General features: G+C 33.2%; 1 protein-coding gene across 1 annotated transcript; it reads right to left on the bottom strand.

The window, feature by feature from the left end:
• Positions 1–9,655: 9,655 nt before the first annotated feature.
• On the bottom strand, positions 9,656–14,766 carry LOC128173782 (uncharacterized). The gene is made up of 5 exons (XM_052839455.1): positions 14,648–14,766; positions 12,217–12,447; positions 11,014–11,268; positions 10,153–10,287; positions 9,656–9,825 (listed from the first exon to the last, which is right to left on the bottom strand). Exons 1-5 carry the CDS (start codon positions 14,721–14,723, stop codon positions 9,656–9,658), a joined length of 867 nt encoding a protein of 288 aa, XP_052695415.1. The 5' UTR covers positions 14,724–14,766.
• Positions 14,767–20,038: the final 5,272 nt, after the last annotated feature.

Raw genomic sequence — 20,038 nt, forward strand, 5'->3', positions numbered from 1 at the left:
AAAATTGTCAATGTATTTGAAAGTAATTAATTACTTTTCAAAGTAATTGACCCCAACTCTGCTAGGTATAATTATTTAGAGATAGGTATAATTATTTACACCTATCTTCAATTCAATTGTACCTATATTCAAATAATTGTACCTACACATAAAGCTACCTTTAAGCTATCTTTAAGGAGAACTTAAAGATGGTCATTCATCCTGTGAATGTACACAAAAACAGGCCACAAGCCTGGTTTACATAGCTCTGTATCTTGCTTATAGTTCTACGACTGACTCTCAAGTTTTTGTTGATCATACGAACTGCATTAATTAAGCCTTGAAAACAATTAACTATAAATTTAAAATTTGACAAAAATCGTTCCATGCCTTCTAATTTATCAACGATTAATAATCTACTGCAAATTCTTTCTTAAAACCATCGTCTTCATATTTTTTGAGTTTTTACCAACAATCTTTTCCAAGTTGTTAATATCAACACCCGTATTTGTTTCGTCTTTCATACATAAATCTTCATAAAGATTTTCCTTGTGAATGCTTTTATTAGTATCAATGTTTTTTATATCAAAGTTTGATATTTTATCATCTTGATTTGATGTGTTACTACAAAAAGGAAATGCATTGTTTTTGTTGTCTTCTATATTTTGACAAATGCGTAAATCATTCTGTTCTGTGTTGTAGGCACCTCCAAAATCTAATCTACAATATTGTAGATATTATTTTTGTTTAGATTGATTCAATCTATTAGCAAAAAAGCATTATCTTAAAAAAATTAAATCATACAAAACCCACTGTTGATTAAAAAATGTGTTGCTACATCAGCAGATAACACGAAAATTATGATATAATTTATGTATCTTTCATTAATTTTAAAAATCAATGATACTAATGTACTCTGTATATTGATCTTTTATTCTAGTAAATTATAAGTATTTAAATTTCTAAAGACGTTTTCAATAGTAATTTCACTGCCCGTTTCTTTCTAAGATTTTTGTTTTGTTTTAGACTTAATGTATTGATACGTAATCATTGACGTCTTAAATTCAAAGCTTTATAGCAAAATTAAAATATAATGTTACTGATTAAATAAAAAACTCCTGAAATGAGACATGTTGCGCTTCCCTTGAACAATAAAACCCATAACATTCAATTTTGTCAGTGTTGATAATTATTCACAAAAATATATTTTCAAGAAAACATAACCTCTTAAGACATCGTATTTGTCGCTTGGTTTGGTAAATATATTATTATTATTATATTATTATTATATTATAATTATTTAAAGTTCATTTTATTTCATTGTAAAAACTTCCTGCTACAGTGTGCTATATTAATTGATAATCGACAAAAATACACCATAGGCAACAGATTGAAACCAAGGTAATTGTAATTATGAGATGCATTGTATTTATTTTTTCATCACGGAAAAGCAAGGTCTGTCTCTTTACAAATATCGATTTCGTAACAATAAAAACTAGTAACGAAAATTGGTTGGTTTGCGTTAACAATTTTGTGACATTTCTATAAAAAGTGTGTTTTGTTTTCATTTAATGGGTTTCTTTCGAATTTTACGCATATCTAACTCACGTCGAGTACAGCACTCACCATTGGAACTGAATTATATTACAAAGGATTTTGATTGCATGGTACAGGGTGACAGATATAGATTAAGTTAGAGATTCAGTTGTAAACGTCAAATATATATGCATTCTACTTTTTAAAGGCTGTTAAATAAAGGCAATCGTATAGGTTAATGTATTCGCACATATAAGAAATTATTAATACTATCCACTTCCCCACACTCTGTAATAGTGAAAGCATTTAAAACACAATCAGTATTTTACCAGAACATTTGATAATAATATACATGAAAATGAGTTTCATTCATTTTTGTGTAGTATAGAACAAGAATAAGGTGATCTCGCCGTTTGAAAATGAACGTTTCTGGTCAAGGCGGTGTTTCAATGTAAAGTGTATTAATGAGAGAATATAATTTTTAGTATATACTTACCGGCGCATAGTTACTTACATTGTTATGCACACAAATTCAATATTGCAGTAAGAATGTCCATGTGGCTATAGCAGGTGACATTATCAACAGCTTTATCAGTTCAATGCACGTACATGTTATCAAGCATTATATTGTTCTGGCTTTTAAAATCGTTGTAATATTGATGTACCTACTGTTCATTTAAAGATACTTTGTGAAACCTTTTTCTTTTTTACTAAACTGATTGGGTCTTCTTCAAGAGGAAGAATGATGATGAGTAACAAAAGCCAAAAGGGAGCTGCAGGGTTGATTCCCTTTCTGACATCCAGGAAAGTCGTCAGAATTGGTACTTGGAACACCAGAGCAATGTAAGAAGCCAGGGGAACAGCACACGTGGCGAATGAGATGAAGCGCTACAACACCTGTCTCTTAGGACTGAGCGAGATGAGGTGGCTGTAGCCGGGACAGATAAGACTAAACACTGGAGAAACGCTCTTGTATTCTGGACACACTGAGGAGGGAGCCCATCACACAGAAGGCGTAGAACTGATGTTATCCCTGGAGGCACAAAGAGCTTTTATTGGTCGGGGACCTGTTAACTCCAGAAAAATAACAACAAAGTTCAGCACTAAGAGTAGCAAGATCAATTTGAACATCATCTAATGCTACGCCCCACCGAACGACGCTGATGATGAATAGAAAGATGCATTTTACCAGCAATTACGGACAGTTCTTGATAAAGCAGAGAAGAAAGACATGACAATACTAATGGGCGATTTCAATGCCAAGATTGGAGCCGACAACACTGGCTACAATGAAGTCATGGACACTCAAGGATTGGGCCGCATGAACGAGAATGTTGAGAGATTTGCTGATCTGGGTCCGCCGCCATAAAACATTCTTAAGTCTGAGAATGTTCTCAAGTCTGAGAATATTTTCAACTCCACAATTCTCAGATTCAGCCCCGCCATAAAAAAGTTGGGCAAAATAAAAATTCTCAAATTCTGTTTTATTCTCAAATATTTGAGTCTACAAAAATGTAGACTTAAGAATATTTTCAAGCAAACAAAATGGCTGCCCTTACAGAAGATTGCATCGAAATCGAAGACGACCTAATGTTTTAGTTCGTCCGAGGGTTTTCAGATATAGAAGTAATCCCTTGGATCAATTGGAGACGATTGAGGAGTTCGAAATCTATAATCGTAATAGATTTTGCCAGACACCATTAATTTCATCTTCAAAGGTGTTTAGGATCAGGTGATCACAGACACCAAGAGGGCTTCACTTCTGCAGGTCTTACTGTGTTTTGTTGCGACTGGGGCCCACCTTCGCCTGATTGTGGACAGTCTCGGAATTTCAGAGTCATCTGTTGGAAGATCCGTCAGAGCTGTTGCTGCCGCCATCGTCGCTGTTTTTGCCAGATCCCAAATCATCTTTCCTGTCGGTGAAGTGGCAACAAAAGTAAAGGAGCTAGGGTTTCAAAAGAGTTGCAGGTGCATGCACACACAATACAAACACTATATCTTGCTTTTTCAAATAAAATTCCTTGTCTCTTACACTGTACATATTCATTCCAATTTTTGATAAATACATTGATTTATATAGATATATCTATATATTTATGCAGTCTCTCTCTCTCTCTCTCTCTCTCTCTCTCTCTCTCACAATAAAAATTTAAAATGTTTATAAGTAGGATGAATCATATGAAGTACATGTACTTGTATTTAATAATTTACTTCAGAGAGTGCATCAAGTAAGAGAAAGCTTGAAGAATTGGAAGAAATCAACTTAACTTTAGACAACCAGCGACTAGAGGAAGAGATTCTTAAAATCTAAGAAGAAAAGGAAGTGTTAACTCTGAAAAAAAGTTCTACTCCTCAAAAAACAGAAACTTATTTTGGACATTCAAACTACTTATCTATCTGTTCTAGCTGAAATGTAGGGCAATGCGCATTCATAATAATTTAGTCAACTCTCCGATCTACATACACTCACATGCTAAATGTCGTTAATTTATTCTTTTTTCTTTTAACATTTCATTGAAAACAAATTTAATTTGCAATTTTGACAAACATTTAAATAGGTTTTTGTTAATAGTTATCCTACTTTGGATTGGTATCAAATTTGAGTAACAGAGAGATGTTAAAATACCTTAAGTTTATACATGTATTATTATGACAAAAGTGGAGGTAGTGGGGGCCACCACCAGTCTTGGGACGCTTCAGCCCATCAAGCTTTTCTTTACCTTCAAAAAGAAAAGATGTGAAACAATAAGAGTCTTTTAATAATAATTCATAGTTATCTATCATTGTCCTTTAAACCTGGAGTGGCTTTTTTTTTAACTTTATACATTATATTTTCATGCATAAAAACATTCTTAATTGCCATTTCATTAAATTATTTTAATAAATAATGAAATATATATTGTCAGTTATCCATATCATTGGTATATCGAATACTTAATATGATTTGGTCACTCGATCGATCCAGTTTTATTGGAATGCTATCATTTTTAATTATATGACTTAGGCTTTTTGTAAATAGTAATGTAATACCGGATCATTTGCAGACACCAGATGAGTGTAAAATTTATATATATTTATGTACAGTTTATTGGGTATTCAAAAACTCAAAATATATATGCCCAATAGACTCATAGGTCCAGCATGTGTAAAATTTAACAGTCAAAAATCGCTGAAAGCATTAATTAATCTGCTTAATTTTTCAGTCAATTTGTGTAAATAGATTGATAAAAAAGATAAATCATACATTCACCATTAAATACACACATAGACACTTATTTCTTGACTTCACATTGTAATACTTTTTTCTTCACCTCCTCCCATTCCCTTCTTTTAATGTCAAACTGTCTACAATAAAGGAGAGCCTATTAATGTATGCACGCGGAACTATAAATAGAAATGGAAAACACCATTGACCAAACTGTAAAGGAAAAAAAAAACTACGAAATGCATTATGAATCATGTCTTGAGAATTACTCAGCTAAGAATATTCTCAAGTGGCTTTATGGCGGTGATTTTGATAATTTTCTTAACTGAGAAATTCTCAAGACTTGAGTTGAGAATTTTTCTGAGAATTCTCAAAGTTTTATGGCGGTGGACCCTGTGCTCTCTTAACCAGTTTGCGATTAGACGAAGCTTCTTCTCTCACAAACGGATTCACAAGGCCACATGGAAATCACCAGACCACATAACAGAGAATCAGATCGACCACATCTGCATAAACAAGAAATTCGGTAGAGCATGGAAGGATGTCAGAGTAATGAGATGAGCAGATATTCCATCAGACAACCATCTACTGATGACAGCAGTTAGACTTCGTCTCAAGATGTTCAATAACACAACAAACAAGATGAAAAAATACAATGTCAGTCTCCTCAAGACAAAGGAAGTGAGAACAGCATCCACACCAGCCTGTCTAACAGATTCCATCCATTATAAGAACAGCTAGAAAGCACTGAAACCAACATCACAACTCAGTGGGAGCTTATCATCGAGATGTGGCGAGATGTGAAGAAGTCCTTGGAAGGAAAAAAATTAAGCGCAAAGAGTAGATATCTGCAGACACTATGAAGATGTTAGATGTGAGGAAGGACAATAAAGTGGCACTGAATAACAGCAAGACAAGGGCAGCAAAAGCAAAAGCTCAGAAGGAATACATAGCTACAAACAAAGAAGTAAAGAAAAGCATCAGGAAAGTTAAACGTGATCATATTGACAACCTAGCCAAACAAGCTGAAGAGGCAGAAGAACAGAAAAACTTGAGGAAACTTTATGGTCACCAAGGAGCTCTCCAACAAGTTTCAACAGACACACAAGCAATTGAAAGACAAAAATGGGAACCCTCTCACGACAACTGATGAACAACTGAAGAGATGGGTGGAGCTTTTAAATAGACCAGCACATGGAAGACCTCCGGACATACAGCCAGCCGACACTTTTTTCGATCAACTGTGACATTCCAACAAAAACAGAGATCAGGAGGGCAATCAACATGCTCAAGAATGGCTCTTGTCAGTGCCAGGCAAGGTCCTCAACAGGATACTTCTTGAGAGAATGAGCAAGGCAGTCGACCCAAAACTCTACGATCAGCAGGCTGGATTCAGAAGCAACATATCGTGTGCTAACCAGATAGCTTGCCTACGTTTCAAATTTAAACAATCACTGGAGTGGAAATCCTCATTTTATGTCAACTTCATTGATTATGAGAAAACGTTTGACAGTGTGGATATAGAGACTCTCTGCAAGATACTGAGACACTATGGAGTACCCGAGAAAGTTGTCTCCCTAATTTGTATCAAATACCAAGGAAAAATACGGGATCCGCGTTGGCTGTAGTGTACCAAGGCATGAAATGTAGAGTTACCCATGCTGGCCAAATGTCTGACAGTTTCAAAATCAAAACAGGAGTTCATCAAGGATGTTTGCTGTCGCCATTACTCTTCGTCCTAGTTATCGATTGGATTCTGAAGACTGCCACATCAGACAGGAGGATTGGAATACAGTGGACACTTTAGACACAACTTGACGACCTAGATATTGCTGATGACCTGTCTCTCCTCTCACACAACCACAATAAGATGCAGGACAAGACAGCTCGCCTGGTAACTACATCAGCAGGAATTGGACTAAAGATCAACCTGAAGAATACAGAATTGATGAAGATAAACACCACTGCCCTGATACCAGTTATAGTTGGTCATCCATCAAAGAAGTCGAGTCCATAATCTACCTTGCGAGTGTGGTGGGCAGACTGGGTGGCACAGAGTCTAACATCAAATCAAGAATTTGGAAGGCAATGACTGCATTTTCCATGCTGAAAAAAATGGTCCTCTAAAAACATCCTCTTAACCACCGAGCTGCGGATCCTTAACTCCAATGTGAAATATATCCTACTATATGGAGTGGAGACCTGGAGGACAACAAAAACATCTCAAATGAAAGAAAGCAGGACAAGAAGCGATAGAAATGCAAATAAGACGTCGGAAGTGGGGCTGGATAGGACACACCTTGAGGAAACTACTATCCAGCATTACACATCAAGCCCTTACCTGGAACCCACAGGGCAAGAGGAAAACGGGACGTCCTAAAAATGCTGGTGCAGTGCCGCCAGAGCAGCCCAGAACCCTGTTCGTTGGAGGACTGTTGTTGATGTTCCTCACGGAACGACAGGCCTAAAAAAGGAAGTAAGCACAATGTTAGACTATATTTTTACAAACTCGTAGTGTACAAAATATTTAGTGACGGATCACTTTCCATCACGTCAGATCACTTACCTGTACTTGCAAAATAAGATCTCAATTGTATTCACCATAACTAAGTTCGCCCAAACTTACACCTCCCAGCATGGCACAAAGCAACATCTGGTTTTACAATACAAAGAGCATCTTCATCCTCAACAATTATGCTGATGAACTAGGACTCTGTGACCGTTGCTATTCCTCAATCCGGTTTCAATCATACACGCGTCCGGGCTGGACTAGAAATGTCAATGAAATACATGTGTATTTTAATTTATCTTCTATACGCATGTCTGCAAATATTTTATTGTGTCATTGTCGTATACTTAATCCTAAATATGGCATATATAACGTTAAAGTGTTTGTAAACACAAATTCATGTAGTTTAAAATTGACATTTAATTAATGTGTAAGTTATTGAAATCTTTTAATAAAAAATAAAAAAAAATACAAGAATTTATTTACATTGATTTCTTTCATATGATTCTCATATGATTACATTTGTGTTATACATGTTCATATGGTCTTTAAGGAGTCATATGTTTATTGCTTCATATGATCCACATATGAGTGTTCATATGATTTCCACATGATCTGTCACATCTGATACTCATATGATTAAACTTGTGTAATATACATGTATATGATTTGATACACATATCGTGCACATATGTTTATCATATGAAAGGCAATACATATAAGAATCAAATGTGGCGAAATTGCCTATGGATTATATTGATTTAGTTGAAGAGTAAAATGAGGAAAACTAGGAGAACTTGTTGATGGCATCCATGAATCTCTATGTAACAAACAAATCGAAAATTACAATACCTTATATGATTTTTCAGTGAACGATCTTTTTTTTTATCATTGTTGGTTTGTACAATTTATTGTATTTTCAAAAGTTTTCAAACAACGATATTCTTACAGATTACATATTGTTGTTGCGTTTCAAAAACACAACAACACTATAGTTTTTATTATTTCATCTATCATTGAAAATCTACAACGCCATCTGCTGCTTTGTAATGCGTGATGATAAACGGGTAAAATGGCCGGTATACTACTAAAAAAAGAATGTCTTTATATAAATAAATATTCTTTATGACTTTATATTATTAGATCTGAAAACAATTAAATATTTGTATTTGCTGAGGTCCAGTATTTTGTTGAATTTTTTTTTAGTGATGGCATACCAAAGTTGTGTGATATAAAAAAAGAAATATACAATGATAGTTATGTACTATAGTTAACACTTACAGGGGTGTTTAATCCATAAAAAAGTGTTGAGGACTAAATTTTATTTTGTTTGTTTCAGATTAATGATATTTCATTTAATAATTCAATTAGGCATCGGCTATATTTGCAAATCATTATTTTCCCCTTTAAATCGATTTCTTAATATAATAAGTTAATATGTTCAAACATGGAAATGTTCATTTCAGTCTGTTCTTCGGGATATTCTCTGGAAGTTTCCTTGGTCTTAGATATATCTTTCTCCACATAACAATCGCTAGGAGGAAACAAATAAACGGCTATTTTTATTCATGTTGTGATCATGTTTTGCTTGATATAAGTACTTCACAAAACATGCACACCTACATTTTCTCCTTATTCTAGTAATTGACGTTTTTAAACATTACACGTACAATATATATCATTACCAATGTTCTGAAAAAAAAGTTAAACACAATTATCCTTTGTTTCTTTTAAGGTGATACATTTTACAGGATCAGAAAACAAGTGATTAGACATGAGGAAAAGTGTTTGACACCAGCGATATTAAACTTACCATGTTGCCTCGTAAGCTCATGTATGAATGAAATTAAAAAATGACGCATTTATGTGCGTTTAGAATTCAAGTTATTTGCATTCAATATCTTGAAATGCGAAACTCAAGTTTGATGTCTTAAAAAAGATGAATATAAAGAAAAAATGAAGAAGAGAAGATGCCCAGAAAAAAGTTCTTTAAAATATGCATTCATTAAAATTAGGTTTATCAACCTCTACAAGGATATGAAGGATCGGCCCTTAAAACGCTAGATATCCTTAAGATATCTTTAAAAAAAACCATCATTTCTCAACACGTCCTTGGAATGATAAGAGCTTTCATTTAACATTTAAAAGAGTGACATCCATATCTAACTTGATTTAAAAAAGTCTAACCCTTCAAAAAGAATCCGTACAGATTCCAAAAAACATGCTTCATTGTCGAATATCCACTCAAGTCTAAGCTCACCTTCTGAAATTCAGCTGGAATATCTTCTCGTTGTTCGCAACGAAATCGCGTCTAGGTTTTCTTTCTTTTAGCAGCCAAAGAGCACGCAATGAAAATTAACCTATTCGTACTTTCAAATTCATAATGAAAAGTTAATTTTTGTTTATTTCATTCATGCGTGTTTCTGTTATATTTCTGTCTGTTCACATATTAAAACATTTTCCCCATTGATATAAAATATATTTGGTATTGCAGTCAACGAAGATATACAAACAAAACATTGTAAATATTCAATACGGTTCTGAGGAAAGTTCTTACTTATTTTAACGTCTGTGTCCCTTTCAGCCATGAAGACATCTAGAATCACAAAAACCATCTACAGTGTTACAACCATTACATCTTTTGTTGCATTTGTTGGTACAATTGAAACAAACTATCTATCTGTCTATCCATCTATCTTGATTGATTAATTCACCGATAAATCGAATATTCATCTTTTTCTGTCTTCGTTCTGTTTTGGTGTCGATAAATATCTATCTATCATCACGTCAACTTGTACAAATTTTGTTCAGGGGCACAGTACATGTTTTTTCTCTCAAAAACTAATTTCATTTACAAAGAAGTTGAAAGACAATACATTCAAACGCACGTGATAAAAAAAAATATAGGTACTAGATGAATTACCTAATTCACACTGGTGTCCTCTGTACTTTGGTTTACAACCCTGACAGGTGCCCGTCTCTATGTGACAGTACTGACAGTTAATATCTGGACAGGGAGAGGAACAGTTAATTCCATAGTATCCATTTGTAGGGCATCCTGAAATAATACATTGCAATATCTAGCTTTAAATAAGAAAATTATATAAGAACATAACAACTTTTTAAATTGTTACGCTCGAAAATATATACGATGCATTATTCAAGATATAGACATGTATTTCTCACAAAACTTTGCTCTTGAATTCCTATGTACTGATAATATATATATATATATATATATATATATATATATATATATATATATATATATATATATATATATATATCAATACTCTTTAAACTATTTTAACTGCAATTTAAATGTCACATTCATCCTCATTTTAAACCTTGTAAAAGTTGACCGTACATGTCAGGCACCTGGTGCTAAACAAAATCAATTTTTTTGTGTGCAAAAATCAGTATTAAAAATAAATAAAACATTTTGTATTTTTGTTATGTTATTAAGTCAAATTATAAACATGTTTGTTTAAAGTCGCTGACATTATTCTAAAAATAAAGAAAAGGTTTATTTTTTCTTCTCTAGTGTTTAGAGGCAATATCAATACAGATAAAACCAGGGTTTTGGGGTACCAAAAAAAAAAGAAATATATGTTTGAAAAAGTAGACTGTTGACCGGTTTAAGCACGATAAGTGTTATTAAGTAAGGTTGAACAAAACCTTGAAATGATAATATCATAATTTTGAAATACGGCTCAGGTGGGATAAAAAAGAATAAAAAGAAGATATATATAGAGATACATCAATGAATAAAGTAAACACTCACCATACACTTCAACCTCGCATAAGTTGATTTGGGTATGTGCAGAATAATCTATGGGGTATGAACCATTCAACAGTCTTTCGTTGTAGTATATGACGTATTGACCAGGTATGGAACAGTTTGTGGTGAACACAGCAGGGATGGTGCGTTTCGTAAAATTGTTGTCTTTGAAACATAAAATTCCCTGTGATATATCAGTTGTATTTGACACATACAAGGAGAATCCCAGAAAAGACGACGTGTATGGATTAGAGAGTCCTGAAATGAACAGCACAGAAAAAGATTCAGGTACCGTGATAACTATAACACACACACACACACACACACACACACACACACACACACACACACACACACACACATATATATATATATATATATATATATATATATATATATATATATATATATATATAATCGAAAATGAGTGAAAGGTGATATCACACAGTATAAATAAGAACAGTTCCAAAGTTTCTATTCACTAGCGCTTTCTGGATTTACATCCTTCTTCAGGTGAACGTTTAATGCAATATGCACGCCCATAATATTGTGACGAAGGAACTTGCATGACACAATATAAAGGAATCGAACAGTGTGCTACAACTATAAGCAAACGTTCACCTGAAGAAGGATGTAAATCCAGAAAGCGCTAGTGAATAGAAACTTTGGAACTGTTCATTTTCTTTTTTGATTTTATATATATATATATATATATATATATATATATATATATATATATATATATATATATATAAGATGCAAATTAATAGCAATGAAATAATTAAAAACTCAATATAACCTGAAAAAGATGCATCAAGTATAACAAATGATTTGCTTATAGTTGTAGCACACTGTTCGATTCTTTTATATTGTATCATGCAAGTTCCTTCGTCACAATATTATGGGCGTGCATATTGCATTAAAACCAATTCAAGTTATATTCAAATTTAAACAAACTAATGTTAATAGGTCAATTAACTTTGACAGTAACTCAAATTCAAAACTTTCAAAACGCTAATTCATTCCACAATGATACGATTTTTAATGATGCAATATGTTAATATGTTCATTTTGATGTATTCGACTCACCAAAGTGTGCACAGATGTCAACGAGTCTATGTTGCACATTTTGTTTTCCTATAAATTTGTAGGAAAAAACAAACAGAAACCAAACTAACAAACAAGAAGTTCCTAATATGACTTTACCCCATGGAAAATTGCCTGTCATAAAGTAGATGGTGATGTGATGGATGCTGAGGATGTTAGTCAGGTTCACCCACCATGTGGGAGTTTCTTCATAAAATGAATATACACACTGTCCTCCATTCCAGGTCAGATCTGCCTTCAGTCCGTCTACAGCATTGCCTGAGTCATAGGTGTCGTCCCCAGGTATATATGGGAACTTCTGGTATGTTGGTTTATTTAGAGCCACATTAACTGTAAATAAAACACCCCACTGTACACAAACTTGTTATCGGATAGTGATCAAGTAGCAATGTGATATGTTCGTCTATACAGATGCAATATTTAGGTTTGTTATATTCAGTAGTATAATCTCACTATTTAACTCTATATACACGAATAGACAATGATTGTAATATTAGCTCTTCCGAAAAATATTGACCGTTCAATATATTTTATATTTATTTGAATTAATCGTTTCTGATTTGTTGATTTGTAAACGGTGACGTAAATAAATCTTCGCGACCCCAAAACAATGATAAATCTCTAAAACGGACAAATCTGTTTGAAGAGTGCAATTAGGGAAAAATACGTTATATCACCAAGTAAGTCGATTTCATTACGTAACTAAAATATTTTTTATAGTATTGTCATTACTTCAGAATGTATACTGTCGAAACATATATGAATCATTTGTGCAGTTGCCTTAGTATCTGTGGATGCGATAGTCCATTTTAGCTAACAAGGCATGTAACACTCTCGCATAAGTAATCCACCTTGTGTTCGACAGTATATAAATAGTTAAAAATTTCAACAAAGAAGAACAAGAACGGTCGACAACAAAGGGGGGGGGGGTATTGAAAAACGCTAAAATCTTAAGTTTTCCCCATTTAAAAATATTTGACTTGAGAAAACTCTACGACCGGACAAAAATGTTTGAATAAGTTGAAAACAAGGTTTTCTTTTAGAAAAAAAATAACTTTTCGTGAGGTATGCTTGTCCATTTAACTCGCAAAATAATCCACTTTTTCTATCTTCGTCACACCACTTCTTTGGATACTTCACTTATGCTGCTTTTTTTCCGGTCAGACAGTAGAATCCAAAGCTAGAAACATCGTTTTAAGATTACCACATACATAATAGGCTTTCTTTTTAGCACGGACAAAATCTTTTCCCACACTCTAAACGATTTATATATCCAAGATGGACGGTAAGACTTACATGAACACCAGAACTGTCATGAACGAGTGAGTCAAGTATTGAATGACTCATTACTCAACAATGAATTAACGTTCTTTCTCCTGCTGACTTGTAAGCAGCTGACATCATATTAATACCTCAATGTGATCACTTGATAGAAACAACTGAAAATCCTGTTTGTCAACCAAATATGTCCGGAAATATTACAGATGCAACTTATAAAAAAAATTCCGCCCAATAAAGATGACCATGATAAACATTTATTAACATCATTTTGTTTTGTTTAACAAAATTGAAAAAGATATACATGGATATAATCAAGTTACGTTTAAATTTGCTTAATGTACATATCATCCCTTTTGGTTAAAAGGGGTAATTTTAAAGAGACAGTACGGCGCATCTTATAAAAAAAACCCGACTAGAAAACAATATCCGAATGGGTTCGGTATTTTTGTACTACTCATGAATGTATAAACTTTCAGAAAATTACGAAGTTCTCAATGAAATAAATCTAATTCTTTCATTAAAATTAATAATTACGTATAACCTATCACATATCTACATCGCAACGTGTTACGGGGTTCAGCCTTCTATACTATTACACATGCATATGTATTGTAAACAAATCACATGCAGGGCTTCTGATGATTCTCCTTGACATGTTTGTTGATAAAGATATGTTTTTTTCTACTTCTCTCAGGTAATAATTGTTCAAAGTTTTTAAATAACCACAATTATTATTTTGTAAGCATGTAATTTTTGTGTGTATCATAGGAGTTTTACAACCTAAATTCATTTGTGTAATTGAGGCCTCTTCAAGGGTTATTTGATATATTTATGTCAGTTCATATTAGAATGAACCGAAATTGGTAAACCATTTACAAATTATCGAGTAAGTGACGATGTGTTCCGTTTAAAAATCCCTCTAACCTCGTATACCATGATGACCGTAGTCGGACGGAGATCTTGTAGTTTTCAGCACGTATCAATTACTGTCAATCAAAGCCCACGTGGTACAAATAAACGATATAAGATTATTCTGGTTTGTACGACCCTTTAATTCCCGGAACTTTATATTTACGTTAATTAGGTATGTGAAAGGGATTTTTGTGTACTTCAGCTATTACAATGAACGTTATTTCTTATTTCCTAACGATACAATGGGTAAATCTGAAGTTATTCACACGTGTTTTCAGCTATACTGTCTCTTTAGTATTACTTACTGTGAAGTAAATATTTAAAGAACTGTACATACCGTAGCATTGAGACAACTCTAATACACATAGATATAACAGCAAAGTCAATGAAGTTATTATGGCAGTAGAATACATTTTCACAAGTCATTTGGAGAAGATGTAGACGGCAAACATTCTATCACATACCATACAAAAATCCCCTTTAATTTTAAACCGGAACTCTCTACATAATCACAAATCATGGAGATTTTACCCCCTTTTTAAATGTAATCTCGACAATTTGTCATAAGTGCATCTTATGCTAACGTGTTTTTTTCCGTTTTCTTAGAATAAGTCTTATAAAAACAATTGGGGATAGGGAGACACCAAGTGGTTGTTGAAACAATATAAAAATAATTAACACCACAGTAACGCAAGAAAGTTTATTGTATGTATTATGTTTTTGGGCTGTGCCTGTCCAAGCGACTATCCTTGTGAGGTCCTGGAGCTTGTCTGTCTGGTGGGGTAGGAGGGAAAATGCAGAGAATTTACGGTGTGCCGCTTAAGGGGGAGAGGGGGATATTCCTGCTGGGCTTCCTCAAAACTTATCCTCATTCGTGTTACCGTGTCGGGAAGGCACCATATCTCTCACGTTAAAGCTTTCAATTCATTACTTTGAACCACATAGGACATATGACAACAAGATGTGTTTGATAGATATAGAGCAAAATGCTCAGAGATAGCAAACAGACGCCACAGCACAAAGAAAGTGAATATGTCATTTTTTTTCGAAGTAGTTGTCTCGTGGCTCCAATTTTGCAAAAAGTGTTAGTAACGATTATAAAATCATTACAAAAGAATTAATGAACATTTAGGACATAACTTATTAAACAGCCCTGGTAACAACTCAATGTTTTTACAAATATTTTAAATTTTTATAGATGATAATTTATCTCTTTTCTAATATTTTAATAAAAAAAAAATATATAAACATATACTGTAAACCAACTTTTATTCATGACAGCTTTATTTTGTGATTCGCATCAGCTTTTATCTACACAATCAAGATGTAGATTATATGGATTATAAAATACCATAGACCTTTGAGGACTGGTTCACGGCGAGAAGTATTTTCAACAACAGATACATTTCTCGCACACAAATTAACGTTGATTTACAGTTTTGATATGTTAGTATTTTGATAACAAAACTTAGAATGTTAGCCACTCCGTCTTCAAAGAACTGTAAGCTGTCATTAATCCAAGTTGTAAAGTAACATTTAAGTTAAATTGTATGGTTTTAGTTCATATGAGCTGAAAGCTGTAGTGAACATTTCTGATCACTTTACGTCCGGCGTCCGTCTGTCTGTCCGTCCATCTGTATTTTTTAAAAATATTTTTACTTCCTCTCCAGACCGCTGAGCCAATTTAAACCAAACTTGGTTTAAAGCATTTTTGGATGATGGGGATTCAAGTTCGTTTAAATGAAGCGCCAGGCCCTCTTTTAAAGGGAGTTAATTAAGAAGCATTAAAACAGTGTTATTTTTCAAAATCTCGCTCAAAAACCATTTCACCAGAAAAAAATTATTATATGAACCCATCCTCATGTAGTGTCAATTTCATTTTTTTTCAGATCATGAAATCCGGGGGTAAGGTTAGGCCACAATGGGCAGGGGGGGGGGGGAGGGGGGAGGGGTGTCAAATTTTAGGAAGGAATATTTAGAAAAACATATTCTTCTCAAAAATCAATTGGCCAGGAAAAGCTTCAACTTGTGTGAAAGCATCATCAGGTTGGATATATTTAAGTTTGTTCATCTCATGATCCCCATATGTAGGGTGGGGCTAAAATTCGGGAGTCAAATTTTTACATGAATTTTGTGACAGAAAATTGGAATTCTTTTTATCAAGGATATATTCTACTACATTTCCTTAATATTTCGTATCTATATCCGAAAAGCTGATTTTATTATGACTAGTGTTGCTCAGTGCGCTATGTGGCCCATGGTCCTCTTGTTTTAAATGTAATGGTTATTACTGATTTAATAGACTGACTGATTTATTACAAATCATGGATAACTCGTTTCCTCATACCTGTTATACAAAATGATGCCAAGTAAGTTGATAGTTTGATAAACTATTTATTATTTGTCGCATCTCAAGTTAAAATGCATTTTCTTACCAAAAAAAAATCTAATTTATTGCATTCATTCTAAAATTAAAATTATTACTGCATCAGACGATGGCAAATTGAGGAAAAAAAACCCCAGTAAAACTGTTTTAGAGAACGGTGAATTCTCGGTTTGTGAAAAAAAGTTAACCTCCTTTTTTTGTTACTTAACACAAGATTATTTTAGTAAATATTGGACGTAATACTGTCAGTTTATGGTAAACATAAATTTTATATAAATTGCTACATAATGTATAATTGTATTTGTATTGTTTACGGTTTGAAGTTTTTTTTTCACATGTAATTACAATGGTATAAATTCTTTTATTTTAAAGCTGCTTGGTCCGATTTTATATAAAATATTATGCACGCTTTTAAAGGATGGTAATGTTAAGTATATGTATAACATAACAATAGACATTGCAGTTGTTTTCCCAGTCAATTAAACCAAATTTCAATGAGGAAAAATACGCAAAAAATTTGCCAACAAAACAAACGACATAAAAGGGTACCGCATTATTTCGCCTCACGTTAACTTTCACCCCTAACGACGAGACGGATATGGTCGTATTACGACTTTGTTGTCGCTTTGAATAAAGGTCGAAATAATCAGATAAATTACAAATAATCATACTTTTTATTCGCTAGTATTTCTGAAGTTTGCTTTTTTAAAAAATTGATGCACAACATGCAGGTTAAATAAATCCAATCATTTGGGGAACGAAACAACAAGGTTTCTTTTTATAAACATTCACGCGATGCATTTTGGTTTGTTTTTTCGTTTGCCTAAAAAGAAATTATTTTTATTTACTTTGAAATGATACTGATTCAACTGGTGTAAATAGGAGAAAGTCCTCAACATTATAAGATGATAGGTTGTATGGGAACAATGTTGATACTGTAATAACCAAAACATCGGACCAAGTAGCTTTAAAAAATCAAAGTAAAACAATTTGTTTTTACTTATAATAAGTTTCTGCTGTACCTTAAAAACTTGTTCACCTTCTTTTGTGTTTTGTAATAAAGACTAAAAATTAATGTTTTGATACAATTCACTCTGACTATGTACTCTTCACAAAGGTCTTTAGCATAATATCTAAATAACTGTTACAATACTGAAACACAAAATTTAAGTACCTTAAGACAAAGAATGTTTTTCAAGCATATTGCTCAGAAGTTTTAACCATTCAGCCAGTAAAATTACAAAAAATACTCATTCAAACATAAATGTGAACATTTGTTAATGTTGATCCTATGACAGAGCTTTTTATCTGCATAGAATTAGTGATGATCATTTCCTCATAATGGTTACCTGCATAAAATGCGAATTAACATGACTTATCTGCCTGGGTTGGGAGTGTCAATTATTTTCCCCACACAACTCCGTAATATTATAAGCCCGCCTTGTATAATGTCAGATACAAAAATTAATTCATAAAAAAAAAACTATGAAAGAAGATCCACATATTTGTCTTCCGCAATTACCTTTTCATAGTAAAAACAGGTTTAAATTTTAAACTTCTGCTCCTTTACTCAGACCGAAATTCTCAAATTCTCAGGTGAGCGATGTGGCCCTTGGGCTTTTCGTTTTATATAATTAGCTTATTAAAAGCTTAGGAGACAGCTAATATACATAATAGTACAATGAATACAATATAGTGATACAAGGCGTGTAAATACAGAAAGAACATAGCAGATTGTTAATCTATATACGTTGTAAGGTGGCTCTATACACCATTTTTTGATGACGCAGAACGCAAAAAAGTAAATCTGGAAGCATGTATTTCCAGTAATAGCTGATTTAAGCTGAGGCGAAATGTATGGGGACCGCTCTTTTGAAAAATTTGTTCAATGAATAGATTCGATTTGATATTAGAAAATTCATTACTTACAAGTAATGTGGTATGTGACACCTTCACGTTGTGTGTTATTATTTATCGAAATAACCAATGAAATCAAGTATGATTTTTTAAATATTTTCTTTCCCATCATCGATATGTTACACTGTTGCACAGTGGGTTAGTGAGTCCACTACAAACCTGTAGGTCATGAGTTCGATTCCCGGTGTGAACAATAACTTTTTTTACATTTCCAAAATTTTCTGAAAGGTATTTTTGGTTGAATAAGAAAATTCTAAAACGGTGAGAATATTTCAATTATAATATACTTTAATGCACTTTAATATCGACATTTTAAGGGGATGGGAGGGTTGCTTTGCATTTCTCTCAGGTTGGGATACATAAATCCTATTAGCCTAGTCAATTGTCCCCTTTGTTTATGTGACTAAGTTTTGCATTAAAGCGAATATATTCACTTATACAGGCCTATAATGAATATGTATGTATTTTTTGGTTATCCTTGAATTCAAACCAAAATGCAATGTAAGTATACCCATTGCATCCAATTTTTTACGATGAAACATATATCTAAGTAAATTTGTCGATAATTTTTTGTCATTTGGTGGTATAATATATATGAAATATTTTAAGGAAGTACTTAGTTTACCGGAAACACTTCCTGCTATAATTTAAGCAATTATCGACAAGATTGCACAATCACTAAAAAATGAGAGGAATGAGCATGTAATTAAAAATTATTATGAAATATTCCGTTTTCCATCACGGAGAAATAAGACTTTTACTAATGTTGCAAATATATACAAGTATCTAGTAACTTTCAAAACTAATAAAGAAAATTGTATGGTTTTTGATCAGTATTTTGTTACTTTTTCTCGTTAGTGTTTTGGGTTTTTTTTTTTAGGTCACCTGAGTCACTCAGGTCACCTGAGTCACTCAGGTGACCTATTGCTATTGGTCGTCGTGCGTTAACAACTTTAAATTTTTAGCATCTTGAAAACTACAAGGCCAATTGTTACCATTTTTGGTGTGAAGGAAGGATAATTTAAATTATAAAATTATGGCTCTAGCACCATTTGGGCGCCACGGGCGGGGTCAATTATGCAAAAAGACAAAATTTGCAAAAATCTTCTTTTCCGCTCCCACTCATGTGAGGAAATACTGAAAACGTAGTTGTGATGTCTATCAAAATGTTCTTCTTTCCTCTCATACATCTGGGGGTAAAAAACTGAATGCATGTTCATGATGTCCACAGACCCTTCTACCTAAGTTTTGAAATTCATGGCCACTGGGTCAGGGATTCAGGCTGTGGGGGAGGGGGCTTTATGACAATATAGTGTTAATGCATATGATGTTAAAAAACATTCTTCTTTACTCTCACATCTGTAAGAAAAACTGACATCATAATTATGTTAACAATGAAATCCTTTACTAAAATTGTAAATTTGA

The sequence above is a fragment of the Crassostrea angulata genome, chromosome 2 (genome assembly GCF_025612915.1).
Source record: "Crassostrea angulata isolate pt1a10 chromosome 2, ASM2561291v2, whole genome shotgun sequence".
NCBI lineage: Eukaryota > Metazoa > Mollusca > Bivalvia > Ostreida > Ostreidae > Magallana > Magallana angulata.